Source organism: Mus musculus, chromosome 2, assembly GCF_000001635.26.
Source record: "Mus musculus strain C57BL/6J chromosome 2, GRCm38.p6 C57BL/6J".
In the NCBI taxonomy this organism is placed as follows: Eukaryota; Metazoa; Chordata; class Mammalia; order Rodentia; family Muridae; genus Mus; species Mus musculus.
In genome coordinates, this window is record NC_000068.7 from 165,013,739 (window position 1) to 165,025,935 (window position 12,197).

The 12,197-nt window shown below is 41.6% G+C and overlaps 1 protein-coding gene across 4 annotated transcripts in view; it reads right to left on the minus strand.

Annotated features, from left to right (window-relative positions):
• Positions 1–12,197, minus strand: part of Ncoa5 (nuclear receptor coactivator 5) — a 34,519-nt gene that overhangs the window by 13,386 nt on the left and 8,936 nt on the right. For 2 of the 4 annotated variants that reach the window (XM_006499369.4, NM_144892.1), the window contains exon 2: positions 9,408–9,474. The exons of the other annotated variants lie outside the window; for them this stretch is intronic. In XM_006499369.4, the coding sequence (XP_006499432.2) occupies positions 9,408–9,445 (38 nt within the window). In that variant the 5' untranslated portion in view covers positions 9,446–9,474. The remainder of the gene's footprint in view (positions 1–9,407; positions 9,475–12,197) is intronic. 4 annotated transcript variants of the gene reach the window in all.

The following is a 12,197-nucleotide window of genomic DNA, read 5'->3' on the forward strand; positions in this document are numbered from 1 at the left end:
AAAAAAACCACTTAAAATTCCTAGCAGGAAGTTCAAATCAAGGGGAAAAAACAAGCAAAATCTGGTTGGTAAAGTTAACAATTCTGAAATAGCCAGCTCGTGTACTGCTACTGGTAGCTGATTCTCCCAATCGAATCTAAGGAGTTCCATGGAATTCAGAAGTTCCATTTTGTACAAGGTTTTGAGTTTCATGTTAAGTGTTTGAAGTCAGCAATGTGCTTATGTAGCTCCACTTCAATACCTTTCTTGAGACATTTCACTCACTGGACACTGACTTCAGACAGACTTAAATGACAACAGTCCCAGTCTAACCTAGCCGATCATCTGCACTTCTACTTCTTCCAGTTGCCAATGGTTAAGTCCTTAAGTTAGCTTTGACTCTTCTTCCCCATCTCCACTAAAGTCACCTGGATCTTTCCTCTGTCGTCCCTTCAAATGCATCACTCCTATGTAAGCCCGTTTCTGTATTGACATCAAAAGAATTTCCCCAAAACCAAAAAAAACAAAAAACAAAAAAACCCCCCAAAAAACCCAAAACCAATCTTGACTTCAATTATTTCAATACATACTAAATGCCCATCTCTACCAGTTACCCACCATCCCTTGGCTCTCCAGGAGCCCCAGGCAGCCTAACAAATTTGGTCCTGTAAATTTTAGGGGCTTTTCCTCGCCCCTTTTGCTCCCAGTAACAACAGGGCCTTTTTACACCCACTCTATCCCATTTTTGCTTCTGAATAAATGACAGAGAGACCTATCTACTGACAAGCTGTAGGCACTATGCTGACCAGATACTCATCTCTTGTAACCCTCTTTGGCTGCCTACTTCCTAGCCACGTGGTCCTTTCCCTGCAATCTGAGTCTTATTCTGGCTTGCTCTACTCCATGTGTCCTCATGGCCCATCCTCCTGGTCCTTCTCTTCCTCCTTCTCTCCTCTCTTTTGGGTCCCCCTGACTGGGACCATAAGTCCCATTCCATTCTCTCTTGTCCAACTCTAGGCTGAATCAGCTCTTTATTAACCAATCAATCAGAGGCAATGGAAAAGAAGTTTTACATATCATTGAGACAGGAGATGACCCAATAATCTTGATGACAATGCCAGGGTCTGAACCATGCAACCAGATCTCTGGGCAGGAGTCAGCATCTGAACAAACACACAGTGTTCTTGTACCCAACAGGAGCCTTTATCACTATTTCCTAATTTCCTGGTTTAACCTAAGTTGCTTTTTTGACTTAATTCACAAACACTTGTCTCCATACATTTGCTCATGTGCTTTCTCTATTTCTTAGATGGATCCACGTGTACTCAACCCGCACAGGAAAGCCCACGTCATTTTTGAGCTACTTCCTCAAAGTTCCCTAGTAACTGCTTTCTCCCTGCTAAACCTTCCATGTCTGTGACTCACCCTGACCTGGCTTCTATTTGTACAATGTCTATGTCTGACCCACTTTCAGGATTACCTTCTCCATAAAACCTGCCCTAAATTTTTGATGTTCCCCAACAAATAGGCTCCTCCCCTAGCCTTCCACCTCAGTAAATGACACAGCGGACAGTCACTCAAGCCAGAAAGCCGATGTCATCATTCACACTCCCAATTATATGCCTAAATGACATTTGTTTCCTTCAGAAAACTGGTGTTTTTCTGCCCATTTTACCTTCACTGGTACCAATGAATACTAACTCCAGACCTTGCTTCCAAACTTGAGCAAGAAGTTTTTTAGAGTGTCCTTTCTGCAATTACCTCGTCTTTGTCTACAAAGGTGGCTCTTGAGGGAACATTTCTGTAGTAAAAGCCTTTTAAATACTTTCTCATCGTATTTAAATTCAATTAAAAAAATCTCCACCAAGGCCAGGAAGAGCCTGAATGACCTTTGACTCTCCCTTTATCTCTAGCCCTGCTGTACTTTCTCCCTAGTTAACCACTTTTTTGCCACATGAACGGTTCACCTATAACCAGTCTAGATCTGTCCTGATCCTTCTGTGCAGCAGGAATGGATCCATGTTCCTTTTCTAGGTTTCAGTATAGAAACAGTCCCTACTCCTTGATTCTCTTAAGCTTATTTTCTGATATCTGAGACAGAGTCTCATAGCTTAGGTTCATGATCTTCATGAATGCTGGGGTTACAGATGTGTGCCACCATGCTTGACTGATTTTCTTAGTTTAAAAGTAAAAGTTTTAGGGGCTGGAGAGATGGCTCAGAGGTTAAGAGCACTGACTGCTCTTCCAGAGGTCCCGAGTTCAATTCCCAGCAACCATGTGGCGGCTCACAACCATCTGTAATGGGATCCAATGCCCTCTTCTGGTGTGTCTGAGGACAACTACAGTGTACTCATATAAATAAGAATAAATCTTAAAAAAAAAAAGTTTTGCCAGGTATGGCAGCACACACCTGAAACTTTAGCACTCAGAGGCTAAGGTGCAAGGACTGTCGTGACTCTGTGGCTGGCCTAGTACACACTGCTGTAGTGCAGACCAGCTACACAGTGAGACCACACCTCATAAGGAGGGGCAAACATTTCTTTCTGCTTCTAAATTTCAAGGTTTTAATTTTTGGACAGGTACTAGGGTCATTCTCAAAAGCATCATGCATGTTAAAAGTGAGTGCTCTACCACTGAGCTGTATCCACTACTCGGTACTTTCTTCTATCATTTAGGTATCTTCTCTAGTAGACTGCAAGTTCTACAGAGACAAAGATGTCAGTTTGATTCTATACCAGAAACATACTACACAGAACTATGTTGGGAGGGATGTGTTCCTACACATACTATTGCTTCATTTAGCAAACTGTCCTGAGGTAACAGCCAAACAGTGCACAACATTTTACTCGACACTGGACCACACACCTATTAGTGTTCTGCATCACAGAACAGCTATCTGGATGTAAGTACACTTTATGTTGTTTACAAAACAACAAAAAACTTTCCCAGCAAAATGTTCTGGGAACACAGCCTCTCCTTAGGCAGCAAATGGTGGTATCTGTTTACATAGATTCCCTATCAACAGAAAGCTGTCTTGAAGGCTGTGTCTCTAGGATTCAGCAGAGTTTAGGAAATGTTAAAAAAAATTCAACTATTTTACTGAACTCTAAGCCTTTCAAGAGCAGGCCCCATGTTCTGGTGAGGCTTGTCTTTCATTACCACTGTACATACTAGGCATTTACCAGTGTGAATGGCCTGTGAGAAAGCCTCAATTTCCCTTCATCCTCACAGCTACAACAAAAGCAATTTAAATGCTATTTTGCTTCTAAAAAATCCTTTTTTTTTTTTTTTTGAGACGAGGGACTTGTTAGGTCATTTAGGCTGGTCTCAAATTCTAGGTTCAAGAGAGCTCTCTGCCTCAGCTATGGCTATTCTGGTCCTCTATTTTAAGGTTCATCATTACTCTTTGATTTGTGGGCATAGCCATACAGTAGCCAGATGTTTAAATGAGTGCTAGCTGTTCTTCCCAGAAGCACATGCAGACTGAGACTGCCCACGCCCCCCTACTGTATCACAGACTCCTTCTGCTACATGAAACATCTGCTTTAGTGTAAAATGTGGGCAACCAGTCAGGATACAATACAAAGTGACAAACACAAAGTAGTTTTTAGATTATTAATGATTGGTGGATAGACCTGCCTTGGGAATCGATTAGGAGTAGTTATTAGAAGTGGAATCAGATTTCAAGTGTTCTTGGCAAACAGGGCCTGATCATCCACAAGCCACACATGGCCTCAGGCTATAAGAATGTGGATAAGCATGTCACGGCATGTTCTCTGCAGCTTCACGACAATTATAAATGTCCTATCTGGTGCTTGTTACTACTGTTTTTATTTTTCGGTGCTCCTACATGCTGGGTAAGAACTGCCACCAATCTAATCTCCGACCCAGTAGTTCCTGTTCTTTCTACTCTGTCGAGGCATCTTACCTGGTAGACTTTGTCTTTGCAGGTTAACCATAAGAACCCTATTTTCACAACCTAGGTCCATACTTCTTGTATGGCACAACCTTCTTTTCCCTTTCCTCATAGACTCTGAGGTCCTCGGGCAACAAAGCTAATAATCCTCTTCTGGATAAAAATACAGAAAGGGCAACGTCCACAAAGGAAAATGGATGGAAGCAAAGGCATGTGGTGGTAAAGACAGTAATTATCAAAAACAAAAGGCAAAACATTTTCATTCCTCCAAATGAACAATATGGCTGACTGCTGTTCTTCTGGAGACAAAAACAAAACAAAACAAAACAAAACAAAACAAAAACACCCTTTTAGAGTCACTTCAGGACCCAAACAACAAAGTTCTCAGAGCAACAGCACCATTTCTTATCCCACCATCTTTCTCAAAACAAAATCCACAGTTAATAAAAGGATAGTGCTGTGCCCAGCATCCAAAGGGAGGAGAGGACAAGCCTCCTAGACGAGGAGCTTGACCTCAGATAAGCAGGTTACAAGCAAGTTTCTGGAACACAAAAAGTTCGCAGGATCACTGCAGGGTACCCAGAGGTATTTTACAAAGGAAAGCCAGAACAGCATACAGCCACGTACCACACCATTCGACACCAAGAAGGAACAGACCACGACAGTTAAACACTAGCACCAAATGCTAGAAGGAAGCTCATGGTCAGCACATAATTTTGCTCCACGATCTTATCTATTCATAGGGAAGGAGGCCAATGTTCTTTTTTAAAAAAGAGAATCAGATCACCGGGTACCATTTCAGAGATGCAGTGGGGGTGGTTGAGGGACCATGGCTCAATAAGCAGTAGCAGGCTTCTGGCTGACAGGCTTCCTTTGCTGGGGACTAAAGGAGCTTGGAGGGCACTTGGCATTTGAAAGCATACAGAGAACTGACAGGCCTAAGAGCCTGAGATGGACTTGAGCTGTTTTTCAGAAATCTTGAAATGTTAGATCCGGGACAGTGTTCCTTGGTTTTGACTGTACGGAGGGTTCAGCAGAAAGGTCCCATCTTCCTTCTTTTCTGTCACTCACTCCTTTTTTCCTGTGTCCACTGCAGAGATTCAAGCTTCATTTGACCCTGAGAAAAATCCTTCATCAGCTCTTCAAATTCCCATCACAGATTCCACCCACAAATACCATTATCTAAATGGTTAGATGTGGTGAAAGGTAAAGGACCTGGAGAGCTCTATCAGTGCAGGTAGGACACGAGGTAATGAGACGGACACTTCAGAGATGCGAGCTCTATGCGTGCTCGAGCTTTCCCCTGGTGTGTGTTGACTTCTCTGCTGCTAGACATGGTGCTTCGTGAGAGCTGATCCCTTTCTTCAGGTGTAAGAGAAGAAGTAAATCACAGCCCAGTGTCTTCCATTGTGAGGCCACTGAAAACTGGGGCACTCTCATATCACAGGAACAGGCAGTTATCGAAGAAATTAAAGCCACATGGATATGGTGAAAGTACCCCAGGTCACACAGAACATCTGTTCAGAGCCAGGTTATTTCTGATACACCAATCCCCAGTAGCTTTCATCAGAGAGAGACTGTGTTCAACATCCTTTGCAGTTATAAGGAGGAAAATCCTCTGAAGAGCTTTAGGTGTGGTCAGTAATTCTGTGTTTGCTTTAGGTCATATGGGAAGGCTTAGGAAACAGGACTCGGAGGCCAAATTGGCACAAGGGTGTGCTCTAAGATTTGATTTACAAAGTAAACTGAAAATGGCAACTTCAAAAATCTGGGACATGAGAATTCTATCTCAGTCACTGAGAGCAGACCGATGCTTGTTTACCAGCAATCAACAACCTGGTTAGATAAGCAATGCACTAACTGGTCTAAGGAAGCAGCCCAAGGGTTGTACACTGGGTCCCTCATGCAGATTTCACGCTAGGCCAGGCAAACAGTGTCAGAATCATACCTCGACAGCTAGAGTCATTAGGGAGGCACATTACTGAACACAGAGCAAGCCCAGCAGAACTGTAGTCTTCTAAAGAAGTGATAATCCTGTGAAAACTCCCAAAGATAGGTGTTTTGACACTCAGCGTTGAAGTCCAGCAAAACAAATGTTATGAAGGTCTTGCCAGCACATCTAAAAACAATTTTTATTTTAAAGTAGACAACATAATGACATAAAGGTGTATCTTAAAAGGAACTTCTGGTCACCGGTTCAGTGTCAAGCCTTACTCCCAGAACAGTGCAACCCCGTGCTGGGGCACACAGGATAAGGCCTTCTAGTAAAAGGAGTTCAATTGCTGATTGCAATTACTCCAAGGTTTTGACTGGATGCATGCGCCCAAGAGTCCAGAAATCATTATCCTTCCAGATTAATCTGCCCTGTCCTGCAGTCCACTGCTGTTCTACTGGTATGCCCAGAAAATTAGGCATGAGTAGGATACTAACCAAAACCTCATGCTTTACTTCAGTACCTTGCCTTGATCCATTTGTTTTTTTTTTTTTTTTAAAGGTAAATTTGGGCTTCTTTATTCCGGGTTTAGGTGGTGTTCAGAACAAATTTTACCAAATATGAGCATCCTGAAACAAGTAAGCATAAACATACAGAACTTGATCATGCTAAATAAATAGCATGCCAAGGAACCCAGTCATACATCACAAGAGGGACTGTTAAACAGATCACTAGCCTTCGAGAGCTCAGTTTGATGCTTAGTTCTGAGGTATATATGAAGGTGACTGCATGTTTACTTATTTGGTAGGGAGATTATTTGAAGGGATCTCTCTAGCACTGTGGTTTGCTGTGGGAAGCTACTGTTAAAAAGGAAAAAATATTATTCCCCCCTGGATAAGAACGGCCCGGCAGGTACATATATTTGAATGTTTAGTCACCAAGTCACATATATTTGAAAGGACTGTAAGGATTAGGAGATGTGGCCTTGTTGGAGGAAGTGTGTCATGGGGACGGGCACACTATGCTCAGTCTCTCAGCCTGTGGACAGGATGTAGCTTCAGTGTCATGTGTGCTGCCATGCTCCCTGCCATGATAATGGATTAGAAAGCTCCCCCAATCAAATGCGCTCTTTCGTAAGAGTTGCCCCAGCATGTGTCCTTGCACAGCAACAGAAGAGAGTAAGACACTTCCCTTATACATGACACTATGGGGCCCTATTTTAGGTTGGGATGAATATAATCTCTTTAATTTAGTGGTCATGCAATAGTTATATTGGATTCCAAAACAGTGAGCTCATTCTTCCAAAACTGCAATGCTGAATATTAATGATCAACTAGAAATGTGAGCAGCTCCTGGGTAAATATCATTATTAGGATGATATAAAAAACCCTTTCAAGTCCTAACAGAAACAAGAATGACTATGCTATAGAGTGTGTGTATGTGTATACGTTCTTTTTCATTTCCAGTCTATAAAAACATAGCTGATAACTATCCAGAGATCATAAGCATTACAGGGGGAGAATTTTTCTAATAGAGTCAATATCTTCATAGTTATAAATCCACACTCCTTTTAGCCATATTTGAGAAAAATACACACTATAATTCTTTGGAAATCAGACACATTACGTCTCCTCTTTCAAGTCATTAGCAACTACAACTCTGTCCAAACCCTCGTAATTCTGGCCATATGCAAACTCTGGGCTGCCCCACTGGATGTTTACTGAGGAAACGAGTTAAGACTAGAGATGGGAATGCCTTAAATCTAAACCACAGTTAGATGCAGCCTGATGGAAGCAGACATGACATAGAAAAATTTTTTTTTAAAGTTTTAAGAAATTGTGTCCTCCAGGCTACTTACACATATCTGTAAGTCAACCAAAGCAGTATTTACCTGCAAGCCACAATCATTTTTTATTTTGAGACAAGCTCTAGTATATCGTAGGCTAGTCTTGAACCCACTTTTTATCTGATAATGATAATCTTGAACTTCTTTGCCTCTAAATCTCAAGTTACAGGATGTACCACTGCACAGTTTATATGGTGCTGGACCCTGAACCCAGAGCTCACGAGGCTGAGGCAAGCCCTCTATCTACCAACTGAGCTACCCTTGCAGCCAGTCACAGACAGTGGGGCATTAGAAGAAACAGAATGTGATGTGCCTTCTTGCACAGTGACACCAATGAGTGGCTAGTCACGGATGTGACATCTGTGGCACAGCTGGACTTGTAATATTTGATTTAACTCCCCTGTACAGCCAAGCATGGACAAAGATTCAGCTGAAATTACAATCATTGTCTTGCTTGCAGTGTCAGTGTGAACTCTGCAAGGCACACACACGGAACATATTTTTGACAGCTAGAAAACACCTTCCCTTCATGTCCAAGTGAAAATAAAAACACAAAGCACACAGGTGGCTCTGTCCAAAAACAGGACAGCTACACGTCACAGGCAAGCGCTCATGGAGTCAGGTACATTCCCAGCTCTCTGGGCCAGTAAAGCTGTACAGTAAGGTTTGTTTGGACAACTAGGCTTAGTTCATGTAGGGAACGTAGTTTGGTTTAAAAATGACATTTCCGCTCCCTCCCTCTGGAGGGGTGCCACGGCGCACATATGTAGAAGTTAGAGGATAACTATGGGAATCCCCTCTCTCCTTCCACTGAGTAGATCCTGGGGATCCAACTCAAGCTACAGGGTTGGTGTCAAGTTCCTGTTCCCTATGAGCCATTCGCTGGGAAGTTTTCTTATTGTGGGTTGTAGTTTCTGTGAAAATCTGGCATTTTACCTAGGAGCACAGGCAAAATCCAGAGTGCACCTGAGAACTTTTGAGAAACATCAGATATGAACTACACCCCATTAGTTGCATCCCATACATGCACTGCTATGGGACCACAAATTGTGTATACAATCTCAATGGAGCACTAGGAAAGTTCTCCTTGTATCTTGAGAATACACGCCAAAGCTATGACTTTCTTGTCTATATTGGAAGAAGAACATATTGGGAAAATGCCTTCTGTGTTCAGGAAAGCTCAGAAAAAGGAAGACTTTTGAGAAGTGGAGTGTTTTGCCCTTTTTATTTCCCTTCAAACAAGTAACCCAAACATGCGAGCACGCGGGGTCTGCAGCACAGGCACAGCAGCAGCTCTCAAGCAGCTCTTCCCACAAACCTGGCTTAGCATCTGGACCGGCAGCAATTTGCAACGAAGAGTCAAATCTCTGCTGCCTGCTGCAGAGCAACATGGCAGGTACACACCAGCTCGACCCTGGGGCCCTCCTCCTGCTCTGAAGGCTCCCAATGACACGCGAGCTGGGGAAAGACAGAGGTTTATCCTCTTCCTCCAATTGCCTGCAACTCATGCTGCAAGCTGCAACTGCTGGTTTTGTCACGGAAAACACAAAGCTTCCTCTGCATCTCCTGATGTATGATTTAAAAGGTAGCAAGGCCCTTCAGACAAGGTTCTTGTTTGCTTGAGCGTTTCTGATTTGTTGGGGGGGAGAAAAGACCCTTGATGTGTGAAGCTGGGCTTAACTCCCCCAGAGCCCAGCTCTCCCAAGGTAACTCACTGCTTCAGGGTACTTTACCTTCGTGTGGGGCTGGGTCTTGATGGAGCCGTATTCATATTTCTTCTTTCCGCTGCCTTATTAATATCTGAAAAGAATAATCAACCCATCTGTTCAATGCTACGGAATAAAAACAAGATCATCAGCACATTTTAAATGAAAGCAACAACCAAAAAGAAAAAAGAAAAAAAGGAAAAGAAAAAAGAAAGAGAGAAAGAAATAACCAAAATCTATCATGTTAAGCAGCTGGCACAAGGAAATCCATTTTGAGACACATTGGTACTGGGCAGTTTTATTATTAAGTTAAGGCAGTACAGTGATGTGACTTACAGATAAAGATGACCCTTTGTTTTATACCTAAAACATAATTTAAATCTGATTATATCAATATCTCAATACCCCGCCAAACCCTAAACTTAACATTTCTCTGTCCAAGGGGAGACAGAGATGGTTGTCAGTTGGATTTATTTTTTCCTGGAAGGAAAGATAAGTGTGGTTTGGGAGGGAAAAAAAGCAAAGCGGTAAATAATTCTATTTTATCTATAAAGAAGCTAATATTAATGGTCTTAAAACAGCACTATTTAATAAAGCACAGCCTTTTAAAATGTACTTTGGGTTACTTTCCACTGAATGGAAATCTTCCAGAATAAGATGTAGGAAAGATTATTAAAATCAAAGAATATAACTTGTTTACATCTATAAGCTAAGGTAAGCACAAGCATTTTGCACATGGGTTGTGAGAAACTGTTCCTAGTCAACTTTCATGTAGATTGGGACACGTATGTGTCACAGATGAGTAAGGGAGGCACCAGCATCTCTAAGAGCTTAGAGAAAGGCCAATGACTACATGCAGTTAAAGCCTGCTGTGTTCAAAACAAAACAGAGCCTTCAAAGCCTGAAGTGAGTAACAAGACACCATATTCTAAGAGATAACTGAATACTTAAAGAAACATACCAATCTATGTCTCAAAGTAACACCTGATCATCTCAGAAACAAATGACGCATTAGAATCTCCCAACTCTTGGCAGATGACACACACTGCCCCTACTGCAGTGCAGCTACTGTCCTTCCGTTTGTCCCAGTCAAGCACTTAGCAGCATCACAGCTAATGACTCAAAAGGTATTAAACACTCACTTAATAGAATGCTTTAAAATAGTAATTATGCATTTTAAAAAATCCCAGAAGTTTCTTATCATGTCCAAGACTATAGCACTATGAAAAGCTTAAAATGGTCTGGTTACAGGCTTCTCTCACTCTGTAAACTATCATTTTAAACTTCTCATTCAAGTGAGGAAGATCTGTAGTTCCACTTTAAATCTGAAGTCTCTATATTATAAGAAAACTGAAGAGAATATGAATCTACATAGTCAAATTTAATTCTGCCCAAATCATTCATTACCTTCAGGATATATTATCTTTCTTTCTCTCTCTCTCTCTTTCTCTCTTTCTTTTTTGTTTTTTGTTGTTGTTTTTCCCAAACAGGGTTTCTCTGTGTGGCCCTGGCTGTCCTGAAACCTGCTCTATAGACCAGACTGGCCTAGAACTCACAGAGATCCACCTGCCTCTGCTTCCCAAAGGCTGGGATTAAAGGAATGTGTCACCATACCCAGCTCAAGATATATTTTCTATGTAAGACTTGACTAGTAATAGCTGGTCAGAATTCTGTAATTTACAGACCTTTAAGTTCACAAATATCCAGATCATACATTATATGACAAGCATCACAGTGAATAACATTTTTAAAAAACTGTGTGCATGGAGTCAGTTCTTTCCTTCTACTACGTGGGTTCCAGGATTGTGCTCAGGCTGTCAGTATCTTTACCTACTGAGCATCTCTCCAATTCCTAATTTTTTGATGTATAATTGAGAAGAAGTTCATCTTTGCAAGTGTTTCCTGACCTAGCCTGCTTATTGCACACTTTACGTACAGGACAGCCAGGATTTGGAGGAAATATAATAAATACCTTTAACTATTTCCATAGTTTTCATACTATCACTCTGACACACCTGGTATGTACATATATATAAATGGTGCTGTTTGTTTGTAGCATAAGCTGCTCTGAGCTCAAGATCTTCCTGCCTGATATCCTGGAGTGCTGGGATTTTTTTAGGTGCCATGTTGCTCCCTGTGGTACTATATTTACTAGTAAGTTTCTGCCAAATCTATGCTTTCCCTCTGCATATGAAAGGGTATTATATTGTATCCAGTCTGTGAGTACTGCCTATATAGAAATTAGGAGATCAAAGTGGTTATATATTATGAAAATTTGAGGCAACACTGGTTCCAGGCAGGAAGGGGGATATTTTAGGTTTAAATTGTCAAAAACAATTCTGCAATTGAAAGGTTAGTTAAGGAACACTTAAGATTCTATGCTTATCTAACATTATATACTTAGATTAATTATCATAATTGCTTTGTAGCATCTATCCTCCTTGCATACTACAAAGCAATGATATATGTGGATGTTATGGCTTATGTTTCCTCAACAGAAAGAGAAGACTCTTAACTCTTCAATAATTTTTTCCCCTTTCTTTCTTCTTTGAGATAGGATAGCCTCAAATTCAAGACAATCCTCCTGTCTCAGTCTTCCAAGTGCTGGGATTACAGGTGTGAACCATGACACCCAGTTTTATTTTGCTCTGTCAAAGTTGTCTGCCCCCGAGTGGCACCCTCAACATAAATGACTTCTTTACTTTAGCGGCCAGCACCCCTTGCATGTGGCATGCCAAGTGTTTCACTTTTCACCTTCATTTCCCAATGCCTTAATCTTTCAGCTTGGCTGACATACAGAGACAACCAACAGGAATT